This window comes from Poeciliopsis prolifica, unplaced genomic scaffold (assembly GCF_027474105.1).
Source record: "Poeciliopsis prolifica strain line A6 unplaced genomic scaffold, Auburn_PproV2 SCAFFOLD026, whole genome shotgun sequence".
NCBI lineage: Eukaryota > Metazoa > Chordata > Actinopteri > Cyprinodontiformes > Poeciliidae > Poeciliopsis > Poeciliopsis prolifica.
Window position 1 is genome coordinate 3,416,518 of NW_026562401.1, and position 21,196 is coordinate 3,437,713.

The 21,196-nt window shown below is 39.6% G+C and overlaps 1 protein-coding gene across 3 annotated transcripts; it reads right to left on the reverse strand.

Annotated features, from left to right (window-relative positions):
• Positions 1 to 476: 476 nt before the first annotated feature.
• Positions 477 to 20,847, reverse strand: LOC129371345 (cingulin). 3 transcript variants are annotated; one of them, XM_055047908.1, is made up of 20 exons: positions 20,648 to 20,847; positions 11,856 to 12,738; positions 11,647 to 11,717; positions 11,491 to 11,560; positions 11,291 to 11,386; positions 9,728 to 9,849; positions 9,424 to 9,535; positions 9,136 to 9,348; positions 8,008 to 8,156; positions 7,205 to 7,325; positions 6,266 to 6,478; positions 5,953 to 6,174; positions 5,620 to 5,868; positions 5,336 to 5,506; positions 4,808 to 4,969; positions 4,525 to 4,698; positions 3,995 to 4,113; positions 3,740 to 3,848; positions 3,497 to 3,660; positions 477 to 3,064 (listed from the first exon to the last, which is right to left on the reverse strand). In XM_055047908.1, the coding sequence occupies exons 2-20, from the start codon at positions 12,735 to 12,737 to the stop codon at positions 2,926 to 2,928; spliced, it is 3,558 nt and encodes a 1,185-aa protein (XP_054903883.1). In that variant the 5' UTR covers position 12,738; positions 20,648 to 20,847; the 3' UTR covers positions 477 to 2,925. The 3 variants fall into 3 exon arrangements, with proteins under 3 accessions (XP_054903883.1, XP_054903881.1, XP_054903882.1); XM_055047906.1 differs by having other exon boundaries at positions 11,647 to 11,744; XM_055047907.1 differs by lacking the exon at positions 20,648 to 20,847 and adding an exon at positions 12,834 to 12,876 and having other exon boundaries at positions 11,647 to 11,744.
• Between the last annotated feature and the right edge of the window lie 349 nt (positions 20,848 to 21,196).

Below are 21,196 nucleotides of genomic sequence, written 5' to 3' on the forward strand. Positions count from 1 at the left end.
ATTAATGTTCTTGTTTGCAGCCCAGGGTTTGTGAGCAAGTCATTTATGAACGTTGTGCTTGAAACAAAAAATGCTGTCAAAAAACAAACATGATCTGTTTCATTATCTGTGTCCTCCGACAAGAGCAGACGTCTTTCCGGTGTCGTCACGCTTCACTTTAATCCCCTAAACGTTTCCTTTTTGTTTTCATCATATGATAAGATGGCGCAGTATTTTTTGGCTTTTGCACAAAGCAATGTGACAAACTGTTTCTCACTGAAGTAGTCCTGACAAGTCTTCCTGGAGACTTTTGTTGACACTCTGACTATAATCTCTTCCGCAGAAGTCATCCATCTTCCTGAGAAGTTTGGCGAAACATGAGGCTGAACTTTCCAAAGGTCACTCATATTGTAGCTGGCAGCGAGTTATTGTTTGAAAAAAAAAAAAAAAGTCAATGTGTGTGTGCTCTGAAACAAAAGAGAACGTGTTAATTTAACATAAAGTATTTATTGTAGCTAAATTAACAGATAATAGAAAATGAAAATATGTATTTTGTGAAATACAGTAAATGGAAATTGTTTAGTTAATTACAGTGCAAACCAGAATTGTTTAATTCTTCTGCACAAAACAAACCAATCAGTACCGTTTTCCACATGAAACAAAATGCAAATATAAACATTACATTTTATTTATGTAAAGCCAATCACTTAAAGTGTAAACAAAATAATTTCAAGAAAACAATACATAAACATTGATTTTTTTTTCATAATTGAAAAGCATTGTAATAAATTGACAGTAAATACAAGTTTCACCGACATAATACAAAGAAATGCATAGTAATTAGGCCGTCTTTATATAAATACCTGGCAGAAGAATATTTTGGCCTTTAATTTCTATTGCTACAGAATAAAATATGTTAATTAGATTTCAATCCAATGAAAGTCGTTTCCAACGTTTCAACCTGCTGCACTTTGAGCTGCAAACCGTCTCTAGCAAAGATGCACCAGGTGGGTTCAACCTAAACGACTGCAGGGCAATTCTTACACAATTACACAACAGTACAATATAACACTAGGCAGTATTTTTGTTTCTCCACAAAATTCTGGTAGATTAGGTTATCAATATTTTGTGTAGATCAAAATAGAAATGTGGAATAAATTCTTATTCCTAACTATCCTAACATAATAGGCATTTTTCATTGCAAGGCTTTTTTTTTTTTTTACAAACACTGCATTAATTGTCTCATTGAACAAAATGCAGCAGCTCATTCAAATGTGGTTTTATCTATTTATTATATTTGATTAGGATAATAGGAAAGAAGTGTACATGAACTCCTCTGCTGTGGCCTCGTGCATCACAATCACAACTATTACTGACGAATCCCAACGAAGTAACCGAATGATTATAGCTGTTTGAGTCGAAAGTCATCCAACCCTTCGACTGGTACCACCTCGTTTATGATGCTGAGGTAACTACTGAGAAGAAAAGCTGAGAAAACAAGAAAGGCAAGGTGCAGTTACAGGTATCAGCAAACTCAAGTTTTAAATAAAAAATTAAGATTTTAAAATTTCTCAAATTTCTGGGGCTTTTTTTGTCCAGAGCTTTATGACATTCTGGACATTTGAGAACAAATCATGAAACAAAAACTTCATAGTGTGTTACAGGCCCATTTCACTGCCTCCTCAGGCATCTTAACTACAATAAATTTACTTATAAAAAATGACTGAAGTACGCTACACTAAACGTGATGGAAGAGAGCTTTGGCCCCTTTATTCTGCTTGTATAAAAAACTTAGTCTGTCACTTTGTTTTAAGACCCAGTTTAAAAAATAAAAGTCCAGCTCAATCTGATCATAAAATGTTGCATTTTATGAATCCTGAAGGCATTCAATCAGCAAATTAAACACTGAAAGCGTCACAGACAAAACTGTAAACCCAAAATGTGATGTGGAAATTCGAAGATGAAGCACGTAATACAAATTTGAAGCAATAAAAAAAATCTACTAACTTTATGCCTCATTAGGTGTTTGACCTTTAGAGAACAGAAAAAGGATATAGGTTTTTCTGTTCTCTAAAAAAGGTTTGGAAAACTCAGCATTTTTTATACTTGGAAAAACACATGAAAACTTTTCATTTAATGGGTCTTTATTCCATACTTTTTGTTCAAGTTTTTTCCATCAAACTCAAAATAATAAACTAATAATCAACATTAGTAAGACACATTTGGTCCTTTTCTGCTTTACTATGTTATATTGTTTTGTTCAAATAATCAAATAATCTGTTGTGTGTGTTTTTTTTTTTTAAGTGATCACAGCACAGGAATCTCGTGACTTCATCATGGATAACAATCTCTGCAGCTGCAGAAAGCTTTTGCAGGCTGTCGTGAAGCTTCTGACGAACAATCTCTACAGTCTGATGCTCTGCCTGTTTTTCAGACATAAACTATAAAAGCTTATGGTTGTTTGATCCACTGTTGCTGTGGTAAGATCTATATAATGTAGCCAGGTTTGATCTGATGACATCTGCACTGGAAACTGTTACAGAAAAAACTTTTTAGTGGTAGTAAAGAAAGAAAGAAAAAAATTAGCTGAGCTTCTCAAAGTGAAGCAGCTCTGAAATGATCCGACACATTGAACTTGTTCCAAAAAGTGCAGTAAAGTCTGCTTCAGCAGCACCTTGTGTCGGGTCACGCATTGTGTGCATGAGACGGAGGGGGAAATTCCTTTAAATGGTGGGGATGTTTTGTTTCCTTACATTCATGCTGATGTGGAAAAATGAGTCCCCATGTTCAGCTCTACAATGAATCATTAAGGTCCTCACCGCCCACCCTCATTGTCTGCTGTGTTTATCGTTACACTCGAGCTTTTCCCCCAGTCTACACAAGCCTCCCCTTTATTTATAGTTCTCAGCAGAACCTCTTGTTCTGTTCTAACCCAGAAGCTGATCCTCAGCAGGAGCTGGTCTGGAGGTTGCTCTCAGTGAGGAACGAGGTGATGGTGGACGGGTCGTACAGGCTGTCGTCGTCGTCGTCTGAGCTGAGGGCGGACGAATCCAAAGCCGGCCTCATCGACGCTTGAGTTTTCCTCCTGTCAGACACAGACAGCAATGGGTGATTTTTAAATGTTCAGCTTAAAACATTATGAAGAGTTCTTCTACTTAGTCTACAGCATTCTGAAGAGCAGAGCTCCCTCCACTGGTGGTTAAAGAAACAACATGTCACTCTGTTTTTTGCCAGCATATTTGTGAAGTAATCTTGCCTGTAGTAAATGAGTAATGTACAACTTTAGCCCAATACAGAAAATATGGCATTCCAGGGAGATTATGTAAGCCTCAGTCTACACGTCACAGCTGAGCGATCTGCTTCCACTAATCATGGTGTCATTTTTACGAGCTGCTTTATTCGTCTCGTGACGTAAAGAGAAGGAGGAGACCCTGTTCTTCTGTTAGTGACTCAGAAAAACATTTAAGATGATCTCAGCTGTACAAAGTATGTAACAAACCCAAAAAGAAAAACTTACTTGAGCTCCGTTTCCAGAGTGGTGACTCTGGCCTGCAGCGCGTCCTTCAGCTCCATTTGCTCCTCCATGTCTCTCTGGGCTTTCCTCCTCAGAGTCTCAATCCTCTCCAGCTCCGTCTCTCCCTCGTCCACCTGCCGCTTCAGGGCCTTCACCCTCAGGGTAAGCTGCAGCACGCGTTAAGTCTTAAATCTGACGCAGTGTGTTCCAGTGTGTCAAACACCGATTTCATCACCGTATTTATACCTGATCTCTCTGTTCGGTGTGCGTCTGTCTCTCCTCGTCCAGCGTCATGTTGAGCTCTTTCAGTTTCCTCTCCAGGCGACGTTGTGACGACAACACTGTGTTCTTCTCTCTTTATTATAGATGGGAAAAAAAACTGTAAATAAAAGCAGTTTCTCACACTTGCCATTCTCTTGGATTAGTGTCTGTTGCTAAAAAAATGTAATCTTCCTTTTTTCACAAGATTAAGGCACATTTTTCTCTCTATGTTGCGCTTACCTCTCCTCAGCTCGCAGGCGGTCCTCCAGCTCCTGGATCTTGTTTTCCAGCTGAGAAAGTCCCGCTGACGAGCGAGACTGACCCTCCATCTCAGCCACACGGTTCCTCAGCTCCTTCAGCTGCCGACACACAAATTCACACGGATCTATTTTCTACTTTCTTTCTTGCTTGCTTATATGAATGGGGACAAGTGTTAAGTATAAACAATACTGAACACTATAACCTTTACAACCTTGGCTAGTTTGCAGTGGTTGTCCTGGTGGACTTTAACAATTACTGAGTTTGTTGCCAAGTCCAAACTAGACATGTGTCATGTTTCTTCTTGCTACTCTTCCATAAAAACCATATTTTTGAAAGAATCTCAGCAGCTCCTCCAGAGTCATCTCTTGGCCTCCTGTCTGATTAATATCCAGTTTGTCATTGCAGGAGAACAACGATATCTTTGCAGGTTTGCAGTGGTACTATACTCTAATTTTGAATAAAGGATTGAACAGAGTATTACTCTTCATTGCTAAAGCAGGTGGACATACGTGTCTCTCCATGGCGTTCTTGTCCAGCTCCAGGTCCTGTTTGGAGGATCTCTCCTGCATCAGCTCAGAGCGCAGCTGGTCGAGCTGGTCTCTGCTCCTGGACACCCGATCCGTCAGCATCTCCACTGAGCTTTTCTCCTCCTCCAGCTCCAACTCCACACGCTTCAGCTTGTCCTGGTGGACAGAAGAAGACATCAACAAGCTCTCTACAAAACGTCGTCACCCAACACTGCATGTTTCTGTATTATTGCTCTAGAGCAGATACTAAAAGTGAGCGTCATACCTCGAGAATGCGAATCTCGCGCGTTTTCTCATTAAGGCTGGTTTTGCTGGCTTCTACCTCTCCCTCTAGGTGGCGCAGTCTGTTGGTGAGGAGCTCTTTGTCCAGCTGGTGGTTGTCCCTCTCTTCGCAGGCAAGTTGAAGCTCCTTCTTCTGTCGCAACATCTAGTTAAACAGATAAGATACTGTTATACTGTGTATTCTTATGATTTAGTAACTGCATAAATTCATTTGTTTTAGAAATGCAGTTTTGAAAGTGAAACGTGTAGATTCACTGGATTTCTCCTTCCACTCAGATGTCCAGTACTATGCATACCAATGATGCACTTTGACCTGTGGAGCAGCACCACTCTGTGCAATGAATCTTTATGATGCATTTTATTTTTTGAACAAAATCAGTGAACTAACTTAATATTGAAATGCTATTCTAAATAGCAGAAAAGGTTACTGCATGAAAGCCATTCATCCCCAACAAAGAAAACTTCATCACTAAAACATTTATAAATGGAAATAATCTGAACAGCTTCATACTTCTTCCTCCAGGCGCCTTAAGCTTTGTTGGTGTCGTTCCAGCTCAGATATTGTTTCGTTTCCATGACGCTGTGCTTCCTGCACCTCCTTTCGTGTTCGCTCTCTCTGCTCCTCCAGCTGGACTTTCAGAATCTGGATCTCTTCTTTTGAGGTCACATTCAGAGTCTCGTACTGAGAGAGGGAGAGAGAAAGCAAAGTGTGAGAAATACATATAAATGGACTGAACTTATTGAACCATTTCCTTCTAAGAAGCGAGGATGAACAGTGAAATCAGCTTCTCTTACTTCTTTGCTGAGTTTCTCCATGGATTTCTCCTGCTGCCGTTTGCTGTCCTCCAGGTGGGTGATTGTCTGCTTGAGCGTCTCTCTGTCCCTCTCCGTGTCCTCCAGACGCAGGCCGAGTTCACGGTGTTCCTGGCTCAGTCTGGAAGCTTTTCTCTTCCCCTCATCCAGCTCGGATCGGAGGCTTCTGACCTCGGCGTGCAGGGCGAGCTCCGCCTCAGAGCTCTCGGTGGCGTTGCTCTGCAGCTGAGCCTGAGCAAATCAAAGCAGATCAGTTGTTCTTTTATGTCTGATGGTTTTAGAGCGTCTCCGAGTAGGATAATGTTTCAGCTTCACCTCTAATCGTGAGAGTTTCTCTTTGAGGCGGGTGTTAGCCGCCTCCTGATCCTTGTGAGCATCTTGGAGGGAGTTAACATCCATCTGAGCTTTACTTAGACCTGTTCTAGCAGTTTCCAGTTCTTCCTCGGTTGCAGAGAGTTTCGCTTTAAACTGGCTGGTTTCTCTTTGAGCCTCACTGAGCTTCTGCTCCAGCTCCAAGATGGTTGCTGGGCTTGGGAGCTATTTAGAGGAGGGGAAAAAAAGAAAATGAGATGTTTTTGAAGTGCAAACTTAATATCTTAGTATAATTTTACAATAAGAGTGAACTGGCCTGCTTATTTTTCTCTTGTGCCTTTACACAGTCATCTTTGGCCCTCTGTAACTGGTCCTTCAGCCTGTCGATCTCATACTTTAGCTCTGCCTCCTGGTTCTGGTGAGACTTTTTCAGGGAAATGATTTCCATGACTTTCTTGTCATACTCAGTCCTCTGCTTCTCCAGCTCTAACCTGGTCTTGTGCAGATCAGCACTGCACCGCTGGAGCTCCTGGAAACATTTAGTTTATACAGTCTGATGATTACACTTCCTATACAGATACTCATCACACTGATGATCACCTGTCAGAAGTCAGCAGCAGGAGTGTCAGATTAATTTTGTGTTTTTAACGATGCATTTGAACTGTTCTGTTTTGTTTTTTTAGGGTGGAATGATAATACAACCAACAGCAATGATTGTTTAAGAAAGAATTAAGAAATTTGAATTTAATGAGGAATTAAGAGTTCTTTGTTTCGTATAGGCCCATTTCAAAAATTACAACGCAAAAATGCCCTATGAATTTACAAGAGGCATTTCCAAACTTCTGATGCTTTAAATATGGAATCTGTAAAAACAGAGACAGTAGTGTTTTAACGACAGGAAAAAAGGATAGAAGGAAAGACAAGAACAAGGGAAAGTGGGACAAGAACGGGAGGTAAGACACTTTTATAGAAAGATTTGAAGGAGGGAAAAACAGAAGAACGAAGTGACGGAAGAAAGACCTGAGAAAAGAACGACTGGGCAAGGAAGAAAGTAATGGAGGAAGGATGAAAAGACAGAAAGAAGACAGTCAAGAAAGAAACTACACAAATAAGGAGACTAAAAAGGGAGAAAAGAAGGAAGGAAGAGCATATATAACAACATAGACCCCATCTTCTAAAATTGAAAATTTCAAACTGAAAAAGCTCTTTAAGAGCTCATAGGAATCCTGGAGTAATGCCAGTAAATTTACTGCACCTGATTGAGAGCCTCTGACTGGCTGGAGTCTGCTGCCTGCTGCTTCACTGCGCTCATTCTCTCCTTAAGCTCCTTCAGCTCATCCTCAGATTCCTCTTTCTCTAGACGGATTTGCAGAAGCCTGAAAAATGTTCAAAAGCAACTAATCACAAAACATCGCCCCATGTACTGCTATTTTAAGAACCATTTAATCACCTCATCAGAAGCTGCTGGATTGGATGGGTGAAAATTATGAATTCGATTCGGTTTAGTTAATGAGCAAATAAATGTTGCAGCTTAAGTTATCGCATCACAGAGATATATGCACAGGAACACATTACGTTTGCATACACACCGACTATCCACACCACTCCTGTGTTTTAATGTTTCTGCTAACATGGAAGGTCACAGATTTTAATAAATAGCTTTAGGAAATAATCGCAACCCCACTTGTACTAGAATAATTATGATCTTTAATTTGTATTTGGACATCTGGACCCTAGGGTTAAGATAATGCTTCATGAATGAATGACCTGTGTGTGGGTAGTCTTAACACAGAAGGCTGTTAGCACAGTTAGCCAAATCTAAATTTCCACATGTCAACACATAAACGCTGTGAAATACGTGACTCTCACTGTGTTTCAGGGTTGCTGGGCGACTCTCTGACAAAGAGAGGAAGAAGCAGTGACCAGAAAGAATGAGGAAAGAAAAAACAGAAACACATTAGTAGAAACAAAAGCGAAAAGAAGCACAGAAAATCCATGTGCAGGTGAAGAGTCCCTAGAGAAACTTTGCGAACCATCTGAGCTCTTGGCTCGACTCACTCTTGTTTGGTGCTTCGAAGCTCGTCTCTGGTGGAGTGAAACTGCTCCATCCAGTGGTTGCTTTCGTCTCTGCAATCCTCCAGCTGCTGCTGCAAGGTGCGGACGGACGAGTTCACACGCAGCCGCTCGGCCTCGATCCCTGCGTGAGACTTTAGCAGAGGGCAGAAGAAGCAAGAACAGATTGAATTTGATGCTCAACATTTTTCTGTTTCAACTCAGAAGAGCAGAAGAATTACATAAAACCAAACTAACCACTTTTTGAACCATAACAAATAATGTCGGTATTGACATGAGCCAATATGGTTAAGTGAGTCCTTGGTCTTAATGATAGTCAAACTCAGTCTACTTTAATACTCAGATGCAAAAAAAAAAAAGCAAATATAAATGTACGTCAAGTCAATCACATTTTCAGGCTTAAATTATTTGATGATTTAATGCATGTTCTAAAAAAATACTTCATTAACCTTAAAACCTAATAAAGCTGTTGTTAAATGGCTACTGGCTCTAGACTATCCTAACATGTTCTAGCTAAAACTTACATTTGCTCAGAGGTTAAAGAACAGACACAGTGCCTTGTAATAGATCACATACACCCAGAACTTCATAAATAATAATTATAAACCAGGAAGTGAATGACTGTGAAATGCACTGAAAATAAACCACGGTTCTGAAATCCTCTTACAAATATACATAAATAGGACGTACATTCACATTTAACCCCAGGGAGTCAATACTTTGTAGGACAATCTTCCAGACGTGTCCATGTGTTTTTTCGGTCTTCATCAAGCTGTTTGTTCAATAATGTTCTCCAACAAACCTCTGGGGTTTGAGAATACAAATTACGTAACTTTTAGACACAATTTGTTACAAGGTATATTTATGTGCATGATAACAAAGGAGGGTACATTTTTTCAACTTTTATTGGCAAAACAAATTTTATGTAAAACTTTCCTTCCACTGAAAAAAATGAAGTTTTGTTTTTTAACAGGACAAAATGTGGGAATCTTCCAGGTTGTGAATCCTTTTGCAAGGCACTTGTGCATATACACTATTGTTGACCTCAGGACCCCTGTGGTCATTTGGCCAGTTTGGCTCCAGCTCTAAGTGGCTGCTGTCTGCTCTGCACACCTGAGACACCTGCTCCATGCTGCTGCGCAGCTTCTCCATGTCAGCGCTGTACTGCTCTCGCAGCGCCTCGATCTCTCTGTCGTGTGACGCCACCTCTTCCTTCAGAGCGCCTTTCAGAGCGGTGAGCTCCCTCTCTCGTTGTCTGAGTGTCTCCTCCAGCTTGTGCTTCAGCTGGGAGAGCTCCATCAGCTGTGCTTGACTAGACATCAGGTCCTATAAACAGTAAAGGTACAGTGAGTACAGACAGGGCTTTTAGAAAAAGAATCCCCCTAAATGACAATGTTGTACCGTCTTGCTGCCGTTTTCTCTTCGTAGCTCATCTTGAAGCTCCGCCAAGTGGTCCTCCATCTCTCTCACTCGACTTTCTGCTTTCTCTCTTTCCATGCGCAGCTGAGTCAGCCTGCAACAAAAAACAAAGTCCTACTTATATCTGCGAATGATTCTTTCAATAGAAGTAACAAGCTGTTTTGCATGTGGTGCAAATAAGCAACAATAACTCCTTGTTTCATTAAACTCTTTGAGTCATGACCCAACCAGTGGCATTAAGCCCTCATGTGAGTCTGAGTGTGCGTGTGTGTTTCTGTATCCTCACTCTGATTGTGTTTCGTTTAGCTCCTTCGTCTTCCGGTCCAGAATCTCCTGGAGCTGCAGATTTTCATCCAGACACGACTCGAGCTCGGCTTTCAGAGCGGGGTCAGAATTGCTGGCCGAGTTCTTCACACAAGCAGACGTGATAAATAAATAAGAGCACTGAAACACGAGGCGTCAGGCAGTGCTGCCTGAATAAACAACTGGCTTTTAGGAAACGCTTCAGCAGGTTTGCTTTTACCCAACAATCAATATGCATAAGAGCTCAAGTTATTAAGAGCTATTTGAACTTAGGATTTGTGAGCTACTTTAAACCAATGTATAATGAGTCATTATAGAAGATGGATTTTTTTTGTGAGTATTTGTGTACATCTCTGACAAAGCCTGAAGGCTTTAAGGATTAATCTAAGGATTAATCTGAAATACCCTCCCACAGAACCCCATCAGCCCTTCTGGTTAGATTAGTTAAACAGCTGAAGAAAACTGGAAACTCTTTCTTCTTCTCATGCAAACTAAATATTAGGCAAACCTGCTTCTCATGACCATGCAGCTTAAAACAAGTGTTGGACTGGAAGTGAGCCATATAATTACAGCCAAGTTGCTCTATGAATGCCAAACCCTTAATGAAAAACTCGTTATGTAATCCAAACTGCAAAAGCTACAGGAAATCCTCACAAAGTCCAGCACGCAATTACAAAACCATAAAAAAATTGGTCCAGATCTGATCAGATGTTTACATTCATCAAAATATATTTGTCAAGGAAGGTGATATAAAGAGCTCAATCTCTCTCTCGTTTGGCTGAAACTTTTCAACAGAGGACATGTAGCTTGTTCATGTGGACAGCTATAAAATTCAGTCATGACTTAAATGTGACCTTTTTCTTGAATTCAGTTCATGCTGATGTTAAACCGACTTTTGCAGCGACATTTCTTGAAATTCATAACCAATTTCCACTTGTCTGATGGTGGCATTTTAGGACAGGTAGTTGAAAGTTTGTTTCAACTATAACATATAATTGGACTCACATGTCCAATTATATGTTGGACATGTGAACTTAAAAGCCAAGTTTTTGCAAAGATACCAAGCAGTTTAATAGAACTGAACCGCTCTGACAAGAACTGTCATCAAACATCCCGCCTAAATAATGCCAAAAAAGGTGCAATTTCTCTGCAACAGGTTACATTTTATTAAGTATAAATATATATATATATATATATATAAAAAAAAATATAAAGATGTATGTGTATGTTTTCCTGTCAGTACATATAAGTGGTGTAAAATAAATCATCAAAAAATCCTAAAAAATACCTATTGTCCTATGTTGTATCATAGGCCCACCCTAAATACAGAGTGTATCAAATACAGAATTAAATACATCAAATTAATGAACAACCCAACACGCCTGTTGTATGCAAACATCAGACCGAAACTGTATTGCACTGAGAATATCCTAACTTTGGTTTTGTTGAAAGAAAGCAGGGAGAACCAGGACAAGTCTTACTTTGTGCCTGAAGGTCACAAGAAATCTCTGAAACCTTTTCACATTTTTCTCTCTGTTCCACTTACCCTCCTTTCTTCGCGCAGGGCAGTCTGCAGTTGAGCCACCTTTGTCTCCAACTCCCTTTTTTCCCTCATCCAGTCCTCCCGAGGGCTCTCCTTAGGCTACCCAGAGAAAGAGTAAAGGAGACGGAACTGTTACCGTTCTCTGCATTGAATACTAGAAGGGATCATTACTAAAAAATAGTGTTGTTTCGAGAAGAACAAACCATTATGCTGTGAAAATTCTGAAAAATACTCCTGACTTTGTGTCTGATGACATCATCGCTCTCAGAAGAACTAAGAAACGTAAAAAGGGACAAGTTAACGCCAACTCTCTGATCAGATCAGTCTAATATAATCTAAAGGTATGCGGAGGTTTGTACCCCTGTCTCAGGATGTTGTACACAGTCTTCATCATCTGGTCCTCCTCAAAACTTATCTCAGCACTCTGAACCTGGTCCAGCAAAAGGTCAGGGGTCACCTTAAGACATAGACCAGAAAACTACTCTTGCAATGTTGCATGCTTTGTTTTGTGTATAGCTCACAGAAAAGCCTGCTGTGATGCCTGATCAGAACACAGCTGGGTTCTTACCTGCGACTCGGTCCGATCCACATGTCGGGGCTCCTCTGAGGTCCATTGATTGGCTGAAAGTCCAGCGACTCTGGAGCCCGGAGCCTGGCCGTGTCCCAAGCTGCTGTGAGCTGAGGATGGAAGCGAGGTGTAAGGTTTGGGGTGGAGCAGAGGAGACGTAGCTCTGGGATGCTGTTGAGTGGGTGCGATTCCTCTCTGTTGGTTTCCAGGTGCTGCACCATCATATCTGGTAACCATTCTGTTGACAGGGGTCTGTCTCTGATAGGGAGGAGGCCCGTTAGTCTGTTGTCGAGGATCAGAGTAAGAATCACTGTTCCTAACTGATTCCAATAACCTGTTAGGCCCTGTCTGGTGAGAATGATCCCACATAGTGCTTTCTGCAACCCTTCCTCTGTCACTAATACCCCACATCTCCTCTCTGCCTCGTTTTACTCCAATCCCTCCATCCAAATTCCCATAACTCCCAGACTTGCCATCCCCAGGGGGTCTAGATAGCTGAAAATCCTCACTACTTCCACCTCCGTCCTTGTCTAGCAGTGAGCCGTGAGATTGAACCCGGCGGAGCGGTCCCAGCTGGCCTCCCACTCCCCGAGCATCATCCCTCTCTGCTTGAACCTCTGCCCTCTCTTTCCTCCGGGGAAGGCTGCCGTAGCCAGAGGAGGAGTTGGTCCTGAGCTGGACCCCGTATGAGTCTCCCCTCTGTCCATCCTTCAGGACCACGTACGGCTGCCCAGCGATGCCCTGCACTCTGACAGCTACGCCATATTTGGAGGTGCTCTGAGGTTTGGGCCTCTGCTTGGGTAGGCCTTGTCCAGAGTCACCAAGGTCATTGATGACGCGGACCTGGGCATTGTAGTCCGCCGGGTGCCTTCTGTTGGTCATACTACAACAAAAAAAAACAAGAAAAAAAAGAAAAATCTGATTTGGTTACAAAAAAAATGTAAGAGGCTGGAAATAGATAAGAAATCCTCTACTGACAATAATTTAGTTGGATCTGCCCACAAACAGGTGCTCTGTTTCATCCATTCATACTTCCAACTTTGTTGTAGAAAATTTTAGAATATGAAAGAGAACAGAGGTCTTCATAATGCTATTTTCTAATACAGGATGCTAAGGACAATTTTAAAATTTCAATTCTAATCACTTCATCACTATTAATGGAAGAAAAAAAAAACATGTCACATCAACTGCTGTCTGATATCATCTCTAAAAAATTAACTGTTTATTGAAGGAATAATATGAAAAAAAATTCAGAATTATGTTGTGATAATTTATACAGTGCTTAAAGAGAAAATCAGCCTCAGCAGGTCAAAGTTTTACAAAAAAAAAACCATATCAGAAATCTGTGACACATTTCTGATCAATGCTTCTCCACATACAGAATATTTTTCAACTGCTGACTATAAAGCAGTAACATTTGCTTTCCTTAAATTATTTAAGGGCCGTCTCCACCAGAGATCTTAACCTGAACTACTGATAACAAAGTGCATGTTTAGTGGTGAACAATAGTGTTTTGTAAACAGTGAGGCGGATGTCGTACTGTAGTTTGGCCCCAAAAAATTCTGCAGATGACCTTCTACTGTAGGAAAGCACAAAAATAGAAAACGCAAACCATTTGTAGGCGAATGGAGGTTGTTGGGTAAAATTAAACAGAGACAACTTTTTTTTTTAGAGGAACCATCAGCTACAGTCTATGGAAGACAGCCTATGGTAGAGGGAGCATCATGCTACAGGGTTGCTTTTCTTTGACAGGATATGGAAGCTAATCAGAGTTGATGAATGTAGGTAAATATGGACCAAGAATGACAAAAAAAAAACTGTTAAAAGGCTTGAAAATATTTGTGCCAGTGGTGAAGGTTCACATTCCAGCTGGACAGCAACGCTAAAATAGAGTGGCATAATTCAAATGACATTTGTGTGTTAGAATGGCCCAGTCAAAGTTTAGAAACTAAATTGAATTCAAATTATGTGGTAAAACTAGAGAACACACTGCATTCAATCTGAGCTTGAGCTACATCTGATTGAGAAAAATCCCAAAATACCTCCAAATGAAACCGTTCAGGTTTAAGTATATAAGAAACTCTGAATCCTTGTGTCTTAGTTTGTTAAAGTCTGTCACATAAAAATGTGATAGTTTGTGGCTGTAGAGTTCAAGGAGTTCTAATACTTTTTAAGTTTAGTTTTTAAGTTAGTAAAGTAACCAATTTGACAAAGGGTAAGCTTTATCTTTTAGAAACATGTCTGTCTTTGAGAGGCAGATAGACTTCTAGCCGAATAGACAGAGCTGAAGCTGTGACCCTCCTACAGACTCTCCACCTCAACATACCACAAAATAAAGTTTTGATAAAGTAGGATAAAGTTTTACTTTCACATCGCTGATTCTTATCTGAATACTTTCAGCTGCTTCACAACTCCAGAGACAATTTAAAATCCCAGAACTCAACCACAAAATAAAACTATTTATAAAATGAACACATATTTACTTCTCCTGGAATAAAGCGGGTACGAATGAGTGGGAGAGATTTACAGACAGTTTCTGATCCTCGACTGTTTGTGTGAACTTTGTTCCTGTTGCTCCCTATTAGTCATTAACCTGAAAGCACACACCCAGACGTGACGCTCCCTTTGAGAGGAGCAACACAAAAACTTTAGGAAGTGTCTGAGGTTCATATCAGAGTGAATTCCTTTTCTAACACTGAACAGCCAGAGGGCAGACAGGTGCCGTATTTGACTGGCTCAACTCAACGCACTAATAATGCCTGGCAATTAGTGTCTTTTCAGTTCTACTCACTAAAAATAGTGAATTAAGCACTCCAAGTATTGTCTCATAATAATGCCCTGTGTTACGTAACAATACAAGATTCAACATTACAAAGCTCCGGTTAATAATTGTGACTACGTAACCAAAACACTCCCTCCTTACCTAGCTGCCATACTCCTTCCATCCCACCTCCTATCTCAGGAGATGACAGACAGAAAGTGGGCATGGAAAAAGAGAGGGAGGGTGAGTTGAAAGACAAAAAACAGCCAACTTTTCTTCTCTTATCAGCGCTTCGTGCAATAAAATCCAGCCAAGCTGATACAGTGAGTGAGCAACCCTTCCTCCCATTCACACAGAGGGACTGACTGTAAAGGCAAGCATCAAAAACGTAACCCTGCTTCCCCTTGAAACATCAATTCAACCTCTAAACAAAGGATATCTTGTTCAGGAGACCCTTTGGGGGTTTTCTTTAAGAAAAAAAAGAAGCTTTGGTCCACTTCAAGAAAATGTAAAAGCTAACCAATAGGGAGAGCCCTTGCTTTTTGCGCAATACCAACGAATAAAAGAGGAACAATGTGAAGATAGCACTTGTGCTGTCATTAAAGATGACACAAACAGGTTTCAAGTATATTATAGATGCATGGGAATTATCTGTAGGTGGATACAATTGTCAGGATGGTGCAGTTTGTGCAGTTTTCCCAGCGTCCAAACCGGAGGAAGTGTTGTGTCGAAAAAAAAAAAGTGAAGTCATGCATAAAGTCTGTGACCCAGTGAGACTTACACAGAACCCAGGCATACCAGCTTGACATTGTTTCACACACATATTATGTAAAAAGTAAAGAATAGTGTATGTTCCCAGAAGTAGTATTGACTTACAGGAATGTGGAAAATGGTAAATGGCCTTTATTTGTGTAGCGGTTTATAAAGTCAATAGAACTCCAAAGCGCTTCATGTGACATTCAATCAGTCACACACTGATGGTGACAAGCTATCAGCAAGTGAGGAATGTGGAGTTGGAGCTGAAGTTGTTTTTTATTGTCTAAATATTTGATCCATTGTGCCTTTTCCATGAGTTCCACTTTTTATGTGTCAGAGGAAAAATGAAATCCCGTTCATGGGGATGGGATGATGCCAGGGAAACTCAACCCATTGTCCGTCTGATGTGGGGCGGAAAACAAGGGCAGCGATTTTGAGAATGCAAAAAAAAGTGACCCCCTTCAGATCCCTCCCTCTCTGGTCTAATTTAAAAATGTTGCCATCAATAACTTCTCTATCTGCATACTGCACTTTTAAAGTTTTATTTATTTTTAAAATAAATTTGGGAAACAATTGATCACTGATTGCTGAATAATCATTAATAATAATGCTTGTAATTATTTCATAAAGCCAAAACATAATGGCCAATCAACTGAGGGGGTAACTGAAGTCAACTATATATTTCCTTGATCGGCTCTGACCACTGACCTCCTTTATCTGTTCACTCTTGTCACTAGTGGGGTCGGGCTCCGGGACAGATCGCCAGTCTGTCGCAGGGCAACACAGAAACAAACAGGACAAATAATCTTGCACACACAATCACCTAGGGAGAATGTGGAAAGACTAATTAACCTAACAGTCATGTTTTTGGACTGTGGCAATCCAAAAACATGGGAATCGAACCCACGACCTTCTTGCTTCAAGGCAACAGAGCTATCAACTGTGCCACTGTGCAGCCCCTGATCACTGACCTGCAGGTCAAATACAACACAAAGATGTTTTTCACCTGCTCACTGAATACATCAGAACTGGGAAGTGAATGACTCCAGATGTAGCATGTTCTTTGATACACTTTGTTCTGAGAAAATAAGATTTAGATGAAGGACGTACATTTTGATGAATAAAAGAAGATTATCTTTGTTTCATACTGTCCTTATTATAGAATCTGCAGCATTTTTCCTTCTTCTGTCAATGTTTGTTACATTCATTTGTAGAAATTTATATTTTTGATGCGTCACAGACATCAGAATGGAGATTTAACATTTAAAATCTTCTTAAATGTTAAATGGGTCAATCAGACCTGAAAGAAACAAATAGAAATATATATTGGCCAATAAAAGGCTGGTTGATGCTTTAATATTCCTTTCATTTTAGTTTTTGGTCAGTTTAATGGTGTACTTCTCTTTGGTCATTCACATTTTAAAGCAAGGTCAGAACAAAAGTAAACATAGCGCCACTTAACAGAAATATAAATTTATGTCCATTCTTGCAGAGATTCCGGATCCGTTTTGCTATTACTGAAAAACTTAACTTTAATGCAATAAGATATAAAGATCAAAGCCTGTTTTAATTTCCATTTATCTTCCATCACTGACCAATGGCATTAAAGAGCCTATAAAACACAGGTATAGGTTTTCAAGTCAGCTTGCTCAGCTCTTACAAGTCATTATCCTGCAGTTATGCTGACATGATCTGTGCCTCTGATCACTAATTTAATTCTCATACAGTAAATTGAATTGGAGCCACCCTGCTATTAGGAGGGAAAGGAAAATAGAATAAGGGGAAGACTGTCAACAAGAGGAGAGACCCAGAGTGTCGAGTGATGCTGAAAGTCAAAACATCACTCCTCTGATTTATCATTTTCATTTTTCTCTCATCAGTCTGTCATTTTTTTTTTTACATGTTAATTGGGCCAAAGTTTTATTATTAAGGTGATATGTCGACATACAACTCATATTTGGAGCAGAATAAAAATCTATGAACTATCATATTGAAGAGTTAATTTGTACCATGTAAAAGGTCATAGAGGTAAGCGACTGAACCCCCACCAATTTCATTATTGTTTCCTAATAATAGAGTAGAGTGGGGATTGATTACTCCTGTCTGATCAGGATTCATTTTTTTTGTCCCGACGCCAAGATGAGTCAAGAAGGATTAGGTATTTCACCAACACATATTATCAGTCTGATGCTTTATCATAGCTAACAAAATGAATGCCACGACAATGCTGGTCAACTGAGTAGCTTTAAAATGTAGTAAATTCCAAAAGCTTAAACGTAAAAATGCTTTATATTGTGCTGCTTCACTGGTTTTCTGACAACAACATATTTAGTGTTAACTAAAATTTGATCTGGAAATCTTGAAGATGTTGATCCACCACAAACAAGGATAAGAAAGCTACTATTACGATGTTCTGATTAAAACTAAAACAGATATTAATGAACACATGTTTTGTTCTCAATGTTTATGTTTTTATGTTGAGAAATTTCTCAATAACTTAAGATCGTATTTGCTAAGGCTGAGTTCTCAGTTTCGGATTTTCTAAGAAACTGAGAAAATCCAACAATGTCAATTATACTGTTAAATATTGCAATGGCAGTATCATTTGCAATACACCTGCTACCTTCTTTCCTCACTTTCTGTGATTCCGTCACTCCATTAACGGGATTTCCAGAAATGTTTATGGGGAATGAGCAACGCAAGCAAAGCAGGTCACATACCATAAAAAGAGAGGTGCAAAACAGGTGGAAAAACTACCAAAATAAAAGTTAAACTTCCTTTCAAAGCAATTTTCCTTTTTCTTCTGAGCGAAATATTAATGACTTGAAACGTCAATGACTGGTTAAAAGTAACAGAACTCCCCCTCTGCTCCTAGAGAACAGTTATCCACTTACTGCAGAGGGATATTCTTCTTCTCAATTACACCCTTGACTTAAAACCAAATCCTTGTCCTCTCTCCAAACTAGTTACTACTCCTCTTTCACACACACACACACACACACACAAATGTCCATTTATTCCTCTTTTCACATCCAAAGTAGTTCATTGGCATGACGAAGCCTGACTTCAGTGTTGCCACACAGTACACAAATGACACCATATTAGAAGCACACAAGTATGGCCCTCCCTTCCCTCACATTCCTGACACTTGTGCCTCTGTACCAAGAGGCTTATTTGTGGGATTTTTAGACACTCTCAATGGCATCTGCTGCTTGTCATGTTAGACCAGTTTGATTTGTACCAAAGTAGGTGTGGATTAAAAGATGTGTCAGGATCTTCCCAGGTTCCGAAGCTTTTTTAGTGAAATGTGTAACACCAATTTGTGAGCCCTTCCCTACTTCCCTACTTCTAATCTGCTGAGATTTATTGCATCAGTTTCATCTGAGCTCTCTTTTCTATTACAGAGGAGCAAACAGTCACTGGTGTTTTAATTAATGGCTGTAGAACCACATTAACTGCAACTGAACACAAACAGCTCATATTGGTTAGCATTTCCACCTCGTGGAAAACTCAGATTACCTAACTTTTAAAACTGTCAGCCCACAAAATCCCAGAGGAATACTAGTTGGGAATATAAGCATTTCTGCTAAATCAGTTTAACACCTGCGCTTCTGACTGGCTAAAACGTGACCAGGCTTCTTCACAGGTTCAGACGCCCAGGGGCAACATTTATCGGTAGTGAACTCAAGTATAACTTGTAGGCAGAATTTATGTAAATTAAATTATATGTAAAACAATAAAGAGCAAATTAGTAAATTTCAATGTCTTTTTCACGTCTTCCCAAACGTCTACTAAATTACATTACTTGTATAACTTTTGATGTGATTTTAGTTACATTTTGGTTTCATTTAGGGATAAAATGTCAATAAATCACCAGTCCATTATACACTCGCCATTCATTCTTTCATTCAAGCTGTATTAAAGACACAGAAGACAAATGCATGAAAACACAAAATACTGAAGTCATGTTTTTTTCTGACCATCTAATTCAATAGCCTAAGGAAAATCTCTGACAGTTTTCAGTTGGTTTTACGATTGTATTTTTACTTTGATGTCACAAAATGGGATGAAAAGTAACTGCTTTTAAAAATGGTACAAAATGAATGAAAAAATAATCAAAAATATTTATCTTTTAAAAATATAAATGAATAAAATCAAATATTTATCACAAAGTAGCCCAATCTGGATTTACCTATCTAGAATGTCTAAATTGAACTCAGATAGGCTTTTACAACATACCTTCATTTAATTATATAAAACATAGCAGTCAGTACAAGTGTTAGTGGCATTTAACTGTTAAATAAAACCCAATATAGAACCGTAAAGCCACTTGAACTTTCTCATATATGTACTTTAGGACAGAATAAAAATAACCTTTTTCTGACAAGATTTTGATTTAATATTTTACAGTGTTGTAAAACTTGGCCAGTGTAAAACTGTCTTTTAATCATGTTCTGTCATCCAGTAGAACCCATATACAACAGCGTATTGGTTCTATTGATTGATATATTGATCTGCGTAATGATATATTGTCACATAAAGCATTGGCTGAAAAAGCATAAAGTGTCTTTTCTCAGTAACTATGATATTTTATCTTTTTATTGCCTTTTCAGAACATATGTAGGCTAGTGTAATTAAAAGCACCTTTAAGTAATTGCATTCTTTATCATGCCAACCATAAAATGCAGAGCAGAAACACAATCTGCTGTTTAAATAGGTCGAAGTGGCTGTGTGAACATTTTATTAAACAGCAGTAAAAGAAACCTACATGCATTTCTGGATTTACTTTATACTTTCTGAAATTCTTAAGACCCACATTTGTTGAGCTGTGACCCCCAGAGTGTTCCCGACCCTTACTTTTAGAACCGCCGCTCTAAAAGCACAGGTGTGCAGGTGTTTTTTTTTTTTCATACTCCTCGCGTGTGTACAAATACAATAAATACTTACACTCCCTTCGTTTTAAAAACGGACTCTTTTACATTTACACGGTTATAATCACTCTTCCAGGTTTGACCTAACCGTTTAAAGTTGGTTGTTTCACTTCGCAAAATTAATAGTTCCCAAAAGGCCACTTCAGGTTCTTTTCTCAATAGCTAACAAGCTGAACTTGTAAATAAATAAAAACATAGCATCGTTGTAATCTACTGTGCTCGTCTAAAGACGAAACAAGCCACATAAAATCCCTGCTGAAGCGAATAACTGTCGGGAAATCACACTGACTGTCTGGTTGAGCCGTCTGGCGGTTCGGGAAGACCCAGTTCCAACCGAAACTTACCTTTTTTTTTTTCTTTCTTTAGAGTATCTCCTCCGTCTCTCTTCTTATGCTTCGTTTCGTCTCGTCGCCGAAGAGTCCTCAGATATATTCCCAGACGTCCATCAAAGGCCACACTAAAGCTGTGTGGAAAAGCAACTCCTTCGCAAACAAGTTCATTGCGTTGCGGCTGGAACTGCAACCTGTTACCTTTTTTCTCGGGAAAAGGACGCGCCGCCCACTCCCATCATATCCAGCTCTCTGATTGGCCCGATCTTCTGGAATGGGCGGGGCTTGGTGCGTTAGCTCTTTCTTCATTCGTGAACCTTTACGTCAGTCATCCAGCTCGTTCTAAGTAGTTTTTGGACACTCACTTTGAAAGCTTGAAAAATCATCACAAGTGAACTGAAATGGACAATATTTGCTGCAGGATGAACTGCAGCTTCGGTGATTTTCAAGGTGGACAAAATTTAACTTTAGAATGGCTGCTTCTTCAATTTGTCCGCTAGATGGCGCAAATATTCTTATATATGCACCACTGTCCCAATACATCACACAGATTAGATTTTCAAT

What these genes read in the sequence shown, in the direction of transcription:
- LOC129371345 (XM_055047906.1), bottom strand. Translation starts at nt 12,737, where the DNA reads ATGACCAACAGAAGGCACCCGGCGGACTACAATGCCCAGGTCCGCGTC. An exon ending in GAGAAAACGGCAGCAAGACG is followed by an intron (nt 9,349 to 9,423) that starts GTACAACATTGT and finishes TACTGTTTATAG; the next exon opens with GACCTGATGTCTAGTCAAGC. An exon ending in ACACCGAACAGAGAGATCAG is followed by an intron (nt 3,661 to 3,739) that starts GTATAAATACGG and finishes CGCGTGCTGCAG; the next exon opens with CTTACCCTGAGGGTGAAGGC.